Source organism: Hippocampus bargibanti, linkage group LG09 (genome assembly GCF_051943395.1).
Source record: "Hippocampus bargibanti isolate YZ-2025 linkage group LG09, ASM5194339v1, whole genome shotgun sequence".
Taxonomy (NCBI): domain Eukaryota; kingdom Metazoa; phylum Chordata; class Actinopteri; order Syngnathiformes; family Syngnathidae; genus Hippocampus; species Hippocampus bargibanti.
Window position 1 is genome coordinate 20,576,541 of NC_142742.1, and position 11,550 is coordinate 20,588,090.

Genomic DNA, 11,550 nt, shown 5'->3' on the forward strand with positions numbered 1-11,550 from the left:
AATGAATGAGGGAACTAATTAGATAACACTAGACAGTACAAAAGGGGAAACAAAATAAGATATTGTCATGAAAATGCGCGTTAATCGAGACCATCAGAAAATTGCGACTCACCATGAAACTCCTCCAGATTGTTCTGGAAACTATGGGCGTGACATGGTGCCACACTGTGCGCCGTTGCGTCACTTCCTTCGTATATATATATATATATATATATATATATATATATATATATATATATATATATATATATATATATATATATATATATATATATATATATATACAGAGAGAGAGAGAGAGAGAGAGAGAGAGAGAGAGAGAGAGAGAGAGAGAGAGAGAGAGAGAGAGAGAGAGAGAGAGACATGAATAGATAGACAGGTGGATAGACAAACAAACTAATAAATAAAGAGATACATACAGACATACAGAAATACATGTTCCTTTGGGGTCACACATGGCTCCCTGGCATGATCTATTGGAGGACTGTTATTAGGGCAACATCTCAGACTGCTACAATTGTTTTTTTTTTTCAGATTTATGCAGCACTCAACATCTTCTTTGGCATGGCAAGCATTGGCCTGTTGACTGTGGTGGCTATAGACCGATACATCACAATTTGCAGATGTGACATAAGTATCTAATCAGATTGTGTTCAACATTCACGGCATGTGCAGTGAATAAATGTTTTTACTGTAATCCACTCTAGCATGCATTGCCAATAATATGTATAAATCGACACAATCATGTTTACTCTGTATGTTACTTTTCTTGCACATTTGCTTGTCCATTCTCTCTACAGGGCAGAAAATGACGGTGCGTTCATACAATCTTCTGATTATGGCAGCATGGCTTAATGCGTTTTTCTGGTCTACCATGCCTCTTGTGGGCTGGGCTGGCTATGCCCCAGACCCAACTGGAGCTACATGCACCATTAACTGGCGGCAGAATGACACGTGAGTTGTTAAGACTGTTTGAACTCAACATTATTATTCCCTCCCCAAGTATAACAGGTTAAAGGACAACTGACACATTTTTTTTGTTTCCTAACTGACATCAGAAAAAATGTTTTGTAGCATCTAAAATACCCAAAACACGCACGCTGATATTTTTAGTGAAATGCAAAACACCAATAAAAATGACTTAGTGCCCCAAATCTACTTCAAAATTGGATTGGATTGGATTGGATATGCCTTTATTAGTCTCACAGTGGAGAAATTTACATTTCACAGCAGCAAAGTGATGAAAGGAATGAAAGTAGAAAAACAAAATACATGAGCTGCTGGAAAGGCAGTAACTCTCGCTCAAAATGACTCCGGAAATTGCGAGTTTCAGAAGGTTATGCAAATTGCCAAACAAATGTTCGTTTGGCATTGTGCATACTCGGCACGGCAGCCAATCAAAAGCCTGTTTAGTGCTTAGGACTGTACCGTGACTGTAAAGCGTACTTGAGAGTTTTGAAAGGCGCTTCGAAAGAGGAGGCCACGTGGCTTGTTGCGGTTTGCTTATAGTTTTTGCTTCATTAAATAAAACATGTTTGATTTGAAAATAATATTTTTTTTTCTTGAAGAAGTTGTCGGCCACCCGAGCTGAGACGTTTTGAAAGTTGTACGCCCGATGTAAAAGTTGTACGCCCCAGGCCTCTGGGCAGTTATTTCCAACACTGCTGTCTGCATCATACAAGAAGTGACTCTCACACACGCTGGCTTTCATCGCGGTCAAAGCACATGATGTCGCATTGTGGCTGCGTTGACAGATCCGCTCAATATTACAGCATTGCACAAAATGAGGATACTGTAGCCGTTGAGGAATGAACACACACGACTGAATGTGGAGACGTGTTTATTCCAACGGCTAACAAGTGGATCTGAACTGAACAGCAAAAGCAGTGTAAGAGATGTAACATGAACCGCCCCCTCCTCTGCACCTGCTGGGTGAGATGCCTGGTCCTAGTGCCCGCCACACAGCCCCCCCCAGAACACCCAGAAGGAAGGTCAAGGTGAAAATTTTGCAGGGGGCTTAACCAGCCTGCCCCAACGACTACGCAGTCCGTCTTTCGGTGGTGAAGGTGATTCGGGCGAGACCTCAGTGGGGGAACGACACTCAACCCTGGCATGCCGCGGTGAGGCTGGAGGTTTCGGAGGGCGTCCGCGACGTGGGGCCTGGGCAGGCGAAACGTCCTCGCCTGCAACTAAATGAGCCAGTTTGAGCCTGTCTATTGAAATGCCCTCCCTCCGCCCACCCATATCGAGCACAAAACTCTTTTCACCGTGTTCGAGCACTCTAAACGGGCCGTCGTACGGCGGTCGGAGGGGAGAGCGGTGGGCATCGTGACGCACAAAGACGAAACGGGCTGACCTAAGAGCAGACGGAACAAATATTTTGGGGACGCAGTGGTGAATTGGTGCTGGAGTCAGGGGCTCTGCTGGCAAAAGGGGGAATGAAGGTGCACCCGAAGCTTCAGGCAGAAATTCACCAGGAACGCGGAGTGGTTGACCGAGCACTAACTCTGCGGGGGCGGCGTTAAGGTCTTCTTTAGGGGCTGAACGTAACCCGAGCAGGATCCACGGAAGCTGGTCGACCCAGTTACCGTCCGACAGCGCGGCCCGTAGCGCGGCTTTCAGTGACCGGTGGAAGCGTTCGCACATCCCGTTAGCCTGCGGGTGGTAGGCCATAGTGCGGTGTACCTGCACACCCAAGGACTGCGCCATGGCCGACCAGAGCTCGGACACAAACTGGGGGCCTCTGTCCGAAGTGATATCGGATGGCGTGCCGAAACGTGCGACCCAGGACGACAGAAATGCGCGGGCAATATCTGCCGAGGTCGTGGAGGACAGGGGGACCGCTTCCGGCCACCTAGTGGTTCGATCGACCATGGTGAGGAGATGTGTGCAACCCTGCGAAGGAGGGAGGGGCCCGACCAGATCCACATGGACGTGGTCAAATCTCCTGTCCGGAATTGGAAAAGTTTCCAGGTTTGCTCGGGTGTGCCTGTGGACTTTGGCGCGCTGACATGCCACGCATGCAGCTGCCCACTTCCTGACGTCCTTTCGTAACCCAGGCCAGACAAACTTGGCCCCAAGTAGTTTGACTGACGCCGGACGCCAGGGTGTGAGAGGGAATGAATAGAATCAAAAATTCGCCGACGCCACTCCTGCGGAACCACGGGACGAGTGCGACCCGTAGACACATCGCAGAGGAGAGCGGGACCCCCTTCACACAGTGCCACCTTCTCAAGTTTCAGGGCTGTGCCTGCTGCCTTGAGTTCGTGGATGTCCGGATCCTCAGATTGGGCGGTGGCCATCTCTGAAAAATCCACCCCGAGCTGGACTGGACACACAATCGCGCGTGACAAGCAATCGGCCACAGGGTTACATTTGCCGGCCACGTGCTGAATGTCTGTTGTAAATTCAGAAATGGCCGCCAAATGCCGTTGCTGTCGGGTCGACCACGGTTCAGTCACCTTTGACATGGCGAATGTGAGTGGTTTGTGATCCACATATGCGGTAAACCGGCGCCCCTCGAGGAGGAAACGAAAATGGCGCGTTGCAAGATAGAGTGCTAACAACTCTCTGTCGAAAACACTGTACTTGCGTTCGTTATCTTGCAGCTTCCGACTGAAAAATGCAAGGGGCTGCCATTCGTTCTCCACAAGCTGCTCAACCACCGCTCCTACGGCAACATCAGACGCGTCGGTAGTCAAAGCCACCTGTGCGGTTGAGATTGGGTGGACCAGAAGAGTTGCACCCGCAAGAGCTTCCTTGGCCCGTTGGAAGGATTGTGCTCGTTGCGGTGCCCACTCGACGGGGTCGTTAGCCTTCTTTTTTCTCAAGGCGCCGTAGAGGGGTTGTAGGAGGTCGGCTGCGTGAGGAAGAAACCGGTTGTAAAAATTGATCATGCCCAAAATCTCCTGCAGAGCCTTAACTGTGGCCGGGCGGGGGAAATCCACCACTGCTTGCACTTTGGCGGGTAAGGGGATGGCGCCCTGTGGAGAAATGCGATGCCCCAAGAAATCGATCTTGGACAGACCAAATTGGCACTTAACAGGGTTAACTCTAAGGCCGTGCGAATCAAGGCGCTTGAAAACTTCGGTTAAGTGCGACAGGTGTTCCTCCGGTGAAGGGCTGGCCACAAGGATGTCGTCTAGATAGACAAATACAAAATCAAGACCTCGCAAGACTGAGTCTATCAGTCTCTGAAAGGTCTGTGCCGCCCCCTTCAGGCCAAAAGGCATACGAAGGAATTCAAAAAGGCCAAAAGGGGTTATTACTGCAGTTTTTGGCACATCTTCTGCCCGTACCGGAACCTGGTGATAACCGCGAACGAGGTCAACTTTGGAAAAGATCACGGCTCCGGCCAAACGTGCGGAAAAGCCCTGGATGTGCGGAATTGGGTAACTGTCGTGTGTGGTTACATTATTAAGCCGACGAAAATCACCGCACGGCCGCCAAGAACCGTCACTTTTGGGGACCATGTGCAATGGTGAGGCCCACGGGCTGTTGGAACGCCTCACGATGCCCAAGCGCTCCATCGTCGCGAACTCCCCTTTCGCCATTGCCAATTTTGCCGCGTCGAGGCGACGAGCGCGGGCAAAAACTGGCGGGCCAACTGTGGGAATGAAATGCTCTACCCCGTGTTTAGTATCGGCATTGGAAAAGGCGGGTGTGGTTAACGACGGATAATCGGTCAGCAGGCATTCATAAACGTTACCCGATGTTAAATAATTTGCATGCGTTAACGCCCCGAGCCCACCGGCCTCACACGGAAAAGTGGCGAAAGAGATGGCGTCAATCAAACGACGGTTGGCAATGTCCACAAGAAGTCCGTGAGCACATAAAAAATCGGCGCCAATTATGGGAACTGTGGTCGCGGCAACAATAAAGTTCCACTTGAATTCCCGTCCGTAGAAACGCACAGTCACCGACCTGGAACCGAAGTTAGCGATGGGCGAGCTGTTAGCTGCGCACAAGGCAGGCCCGCATCCACCTGCCATCTTGTCCGCAGCGGTGGACGTCAGCAGGCTTACTTGTGCCCCACTGTCCACAAGGAAACGTCTTCCTGACGAGGAGTCCGTGACGAAAAGCAGCTCGCTTTCGTTGCTGGCGCCCACGGCTGCTACTGGGTGTCGGGCGTTGAAGATTCCCGTCGTCTCGAAGGAGCAGGGAGGTGCGCAGCGTCGAGCCTTGGCGCCAAACCGCTGATGGAAATAGCAGGTGGCTTTCCCGCGCCGCTTCTGCGATCCCTCTGCGGCCACGACGGTCGGATCGATTTGCACGGCTAACCGCCGTATCGCCAGAAGCGCTCGATCTGCTTCTTCCGCCAAGCCACGATAGTCGCCGGTGGCTAGGCACGTCGAGTTAGCGAGCACGGCGCGCACTTCGGGTGGTAGCTGGCGAAGGAAAATGTGGGGGAAAAGGAATCCGCCATCATCCGAATTTAACAGCGACAGCATTTTGTCCATTAGATCCACTGCTGTTCCGTCGCTGAGTCCGGGAAGCGAAAGAAGTCTGTCTGCTCTCTCGGAGGCCGATAGCGTGAACCGCCGGAGCAGCAGTTGTTTGAGCGCGTCGTACTTCCCGCATCGTGGAGGCGCGCGCAGAAGTTGCATCATGCGATGCGTTGTCGGTTGGTCGAGGGACGCCACGACCATGTAATATTTTGGGTCATCTGTCGTGACGCCTCGTAGGTGGAAAAGTGCTTCCACATGCTGGAACCACGAAGCCGGGTCGCTGTGCCAGAACTCGGGCAACTTCGCGGCGTAGGCGGCAGCTGCGAGTTTGGGTGCGGGTCGTGGCGACATGGCCGTAAGAAATAGTATCAATATAACCGGGACTATCGATATATCCGATATCAATATAACGAGACTTTACTGTATTTGTACTATGCACCATTCTTCACTGTGTATAGTGACAATAATCCACTCACTTATGTACTGTCTACTGCTAAGTTAAATGCAACTGGGTGCAGGTGGGTCGCAGAACTTTCTGATTTTAATTTTACTGTTAAATATCGTCCCGGTAAGGAAAATGTTGATGCAGACAGTTTATCTAGGATGCCCCTTGATATGGTAACATATATGGAAGGATGTACAAAAGAAATGTCATATGATGCTGTGAGTGCTGCCGTACAAGCGGTTGACCAACAGAACGAGTCTAGTGCAGCTTGGTCTATGGGAATCTCAGCTACGTGTGCCGAGGTGTCACTAAACACACCGATAGCCCCATTGACTGTTGGACAGATCAAGCTAGATCAAGAGACTGACCCCATTATAGGACATATTATTAGATACAAACTGGCGGAGACGAAACCGCTAGGTACTGAACTAAGAAAGCATTGTCCTCAAGTTGTTTGTCTTGTGAGGGAATGGGACAAGCTACACTTTAATGACAGAGGTGTTTTGTACAGAAAAACGGCAAACAGAATCCAACTACTGCTTCCTGAAAAACACAAGGTGACAGTGTTAAAAGAGCTGCATGATGAAATGGGCCACCATGGTGTAGAAAGGACTCTTTCCCTTGTAAGGGATCGTTTTTACTGGCCCTTTATGCAAAAAGAAATAGAGGACTATGTACTGAGAGAGTGTGTGTGCCTAAAACACAAAAAGCCCAACCGTGAGACCAGAGCCCCTCTCACTAATATTGTGACTACTCAGCCTTTTGAACTTGTCTCCGTTGACTTTTTGCATCTTGACAAATGTAAGGGTGGTTATGAATACGTGCTTGTTCTAGTAGACCATTTTACACGTTTCGCTCAAGTTTATGCTACAACGTCCAAATCTGGCAAAACAGCGGCAAACAAAAACTTTAATGACTATGCTTTAAAGTTTGGGTTCCCCCTTCGAATTCACCATGATCAGGGTGGTGAATTTGAAAATCAACTTTTTGCTCAACTGAAGGAATATGGTTGCGGTTGCGGGTTCAAGGACAACCCCCTACCATCCACAGGGAAATGGACAGGTTGAACGATTTAATCGAACACTGATTCAGATGTTAAAGACACTGACAGAGAAACAAAAGAGTAACTGGAAAGACTCACTAAACAAACTCGTTTATGCTTACAACTGTACCAAAAGTGCGGTGACAGGGTTTTCACCTTTTTACTTACTTTATGGACGTTCACCACGTTTGCCAGTTGATATGTTGTTTAGTTTGAATCCAGACTCTAACCAGGGTGACACCAACCAGAAGGACTATGTGAAGAAGTGGAAACAGGGCATGGAGGAAGCGTATGTGATCACGCAGGAAAATAACAACAAAGCTGCTGCCAGGAGTAAGAGACTATATGACAGTAAACTAAAGTATTCTACCCTGTTGCCCGGTGATCGTGTTCTGGTTCGAAACTTAACCCCACGCGGAGGTTCAGGCAAACTGAGAAACCACTGGGAGGATGTTGTTCATACAGTGGTTCGTCAAGTCAGCCAAGACATTCTAGTTTATGAGCTGAAACCTGAGAGGGGGAAGGGCAGATCTAGGATACTCCACCTCAATCTCTTGCTGCCATGTGATCATTTGCCATTAGAGACTTCACTACAGTCCCGGTCCAAGGAAAAGTCCACTCGGCAACGACCGAACAAGATGCCGGAAATGGATCCGGAAGAGGATGATGAGGAGGATGAGTATTATCCAGTGTTGCATCGCCAGAGCACCCGACCAGACTCACCAGAACCGCGGGACGTGAGCTTTGTGGAGACAACCCACCATGATGACAATCAACTGGGGAATGAACTGCCGGGGACAGAGCCGGGAGCTGCGGAAGTTGACCAATCTCAGGAGGGCAACATTGGTCCGGAAAATGATCCACCTGTGACAGTGTGTCCCCCTTTTCCCCAGCCACCCCCCAGTAATCCTGATATTGGGGGAAATCAACGGCCACGACGAGAACACAGGAGACCCAAGGTATTCACGTATGATCGCCTTGGTTCGCCATCTTGTTACAATGTAGGGACAGTACCATATCATGGTGAACAGACAATGCCTTGGATGTATGGCGCACACCCCTATTATGCCACGAAATACTACAGAAATGGTTAATCGACACTTCTGTTTAATAGAACAGTGAGATGGAAACAAGAAGACCCCGATGAGCCCTGTATAAGTAAAACGGAATGTATGAAAAGAGTTCCAGTCTGTGAATTGTTGATTGTTATAATGTAAACAGAATGTATGAAAAGAGTTCCAGTCTGTAAACTGTTCATTATTATAGTTCATATTTGGATGCAGTTCATAATACCGTGCGTCATTGTTTTGGGCACGTCGTCCAGCGCATGTATGTATTTACTAGTACATATGTTGGGGACAACATCTATTTTGAGGGGGAGTATGTGACAGGTTGTAAATTATCTTATTTCCTATTTTGGTTACATTCGCGTAGTTCTATTGGTTTACAAATGATATATATCGAAAATGTTTATTTAAACATGGAACGCCTGCTTCGGTTAGTGTTTCGTGTCGGACCGATTTAGATCGTTGGACCGGAAATTGTTGTGCGCATATGTTTGCATTAGATCGGGGCATTCGAAGTAAACCACTGTTGAGTCAAGACGTATCACATTGCTTGTCTTGTGGTTTTTTTCTGGATCCCACAACACCGTATCTCCCTTACTATAGTGGAGAGCGCAACACATATGTTTGCATTACATCTGGGCATTCGAAGTAAACCACTGTTGAGTCAAGACGTATCCTACCGCTTGTCTTGTGGTGTTTTTCTGGACCCCCCATACCGTATCTCCCTTACCATAGTGGAGAGCGCAACATTTGCGATGCGGCGATCACACCCGCTCGAGCGCCGACACTACCCGACGCCAAGGACTTTCTGAATCTGCCCCATTCCGAGCTCACCTTGTGGCAGTTTTGGGACACTTTAAGTCATTTTTATTGGTGTTTTGCATTTGACTAAAAATATCAGCCTGCGTGTTTTGGGTATTTTAGATGCTATGAAATGTTTTCCTTCTGTCCGTTAGGAAACAAAAACATCCTTTAAGTGACACAGAAGCAGATACTAACACATTCTGTTTTACTTTCACAGATCCTTCATTTCTTACACTATGATGGTGATTGCTGTGAACTTTATCATCCCTCTGTCCATCATGTTTTACTGCTATTACAATGTGTCTGTCACAGTGAACAGATACAAAGCAAGCAACTGTCTGGATAACATTAATATTGAGTGGTCGGATCAGATGGATATCACAAAGGTAGAGCCGGACTTCACTTATTTCTTTTTTCCAAATCTACTTGATGTATTGTAATTGTATGTAGTAACAGTACAGTTTTCTGGTGCAAATTTGTATTTCTTTGTACCATACTGGCCCAAATACAAGACGGCCCTGATTATACAATAACCCCCCTTTTTTTCAACACTCAAGTGTGAAAAAATACTCTTTGAACACCAAATACATTTTTATTCAGAAAATAATGACAGTTTTTCAAATGTAAATAAACCAATATATTGTAATAAAACAAATTGCAATGACTGCATTAACCATTAAAGGACAACCAACGCCTCCGGACAAGTTGTGTCCATAATTTGTAAAATCACTTCAAATGACTTATCCTGAGCGTATTTTACAAAGATTCCACGGCATATTGCTATATTTTACGTTTTAAGACTCGTGCTGAATATTCCGGTAGTCTTGTTTTCGAGTTGATGACGATGCCTGACCTGATGTCACGTCTGAAACACCCCTGACCGAGAAAGGGACGCACAATGCATTTTGGGTACTTTTTTGGTCTGAAAACTTCGTGTTGTTCCGTGTTGATGGCGACATTAGAAGGAAAACACATAAATAACGCGATGGTGATTTGTTGTGTGTTGCACCAAGACTACTATTTGATACGAGTTGACATAAATTCCCAGCAGACAAATCAGCCCATTTCCAACGGAGCTTGGGCTCCATCATGTGCATTTTCTGGGACGCTACATTGGAGTCCTGATGGCTCAATTGATACGGAAGGACTTCTTTAATGGTTTGCAAACATTTATGCTTTCCTCTTCAGAACTATTTGAATACTATTCATAACTGGATTACTAACAAGAAACCATCTTCTCTGAATCTGAAGCCATTGTTTTGATTCTAGAGCAAGGCAAAGACGTACTGGCGTGACATCACGAACAAGGGGGCGGGACCTTCTGAAACTGAAACTTTCTGAGGTCATTTTGAAGTAGTTTTGGGACACTAAGTCATTTTTATTGGTGTTTTTCATTTGACTAAATATCAGCCTGTATGTTTTGGGTATTTTAGATGCTATAAAACGTTTTTCTGATGTCAGTTAAGAAACGAAAAAATTGTGTCGGTTGTCCTTTAAAGTGAAGTTCTTCAAAGCTTCCGCTCTGAGGAGCACAGAAAGCTTTTCCGTGGCTGTGAACTTGTTTTTGTAGATCTCATTGAGCTCTCCACCTCTCTAATGTCAAGACCATGATTATAAGACGATCACAACTTTTTAAGTCTTATTTCAATGCAAAAACCACAGTCTTATATTGGGGCCTATCCAATATTGATATTCATCACTTAATTCATTCTTTCCACAACAGATACATCTTAGACAGCCGATTCAGTCGTTAAATGCCACAATTACTTTTATGGGTCTAAATTGTGTTTTGACTTTTTACTTTCAGATGTCCATTGTGATGATCATAATGTTCCTTGTGGCATGGTCTCCTTACTCCATATTGTGTCTCTGGGCATCTTTTGGTGACCCGAGGACAATTCCTGCTTCCATGGCTATCATCGCGCCTCTCTTTGCAAAGTCATCCACTTTTTACAACCCTTGCATTTATGTAATAGCAAACAAAAAGTCAGTGTTTCTGTCTTTTCGCCACCTACCTTATGTTTTCTTTTCCAAAAAATGTGATGCAACGAGGAGAGTAACTTGACCTTTTGCATGCAGATTCCGAAGAGCCATCCTCGGAATGATCCGGTGTCAAACCAGACAAAGAATCACCGTCAATAGTCAGATTGCGATGACAACTTCTCAACAACAGCTGGCTCAGTGAGATGATGTCTACAGTGTCACATTTTATCATTTAAGTGCATGGTTACAACTCAGTGAATAAATATAGAAAATAGCATAGAATAAACTAGTGTAAACCAATGCATTGTGGTGTTTTACTGTTTAAATTAGAAAGTGCCTTGAATCGAACCTTTTTGCCCCAAGTTAGTGGGCATTTCCGGTAGCGCACTTGAGTCGTTTAGGTCCTATTTGGCAAAATTTTAGCCAAATAGGACCAAATAGGATAAATGTTCTTTTAGCCGGTAAAATAACCTTTTGTGTTCACCTTGGCTACTCTGAGCCTCGAACCGCCCCCTCTGTCATGTGGTGTTCCACATGGATCTATTTTGGGGCCTCTGCTGCTCCCATTGTCTTCTATCTTAAGGAAACATGGGTTACCTTCCATTGCTAAGCAGATCTATGTCTTATGAAGCAAAAACATACGCTTTCTCATTAATGGCACTTTGTCCTGCCTGGAGGAAATCAAAACCTGCATCTCCCTCTACTCCTGTCTACCCTCTTCTGTCCTCTCCGTGTCCCACTTCTTGGCTAACCTCTTTCTCT

At 46.6% G+C, this 11,550-nt stretch overlaps 1 protein-coding gene across 1 annotated transcript in view; it reads left to right on the forward strand.

The window, feature by feature from the left end:
* rrh (retinal pigment epithelium-derived rhodopsin homolog) overlaps window positions 1–11,078 on the forward strand; it is a 32,931-nt gene extending 21,853 nt beyond the window's left edge. The window contains exons 3-7 of the mRNA XM_089005072.1: window positions 535–634; window positions 801–954; window positions 9,023–9,191; window positions 10,613–10,791; window positions 10,885–11,078. Coding sequence (XP_088861198.1) covers window positions 535–634; window positions 801–954; window positions 9,023–9,191; window positions 10,613–10,791; window positions 10,885–10,990 — 708 coding nt within the window. The 3' untranslated portion in view covers window positions 10,991–11,078. The remainder of the gene's footprint in view (window positions 1–534; window positions 635–800; window positions 955–9,022; window positions 9,192–10,612; window positions 10,792–10,884) is intronic.
* The last annotated feature ends 472 nt before the right edge of the window (window positions 11,079–11,550 follow it).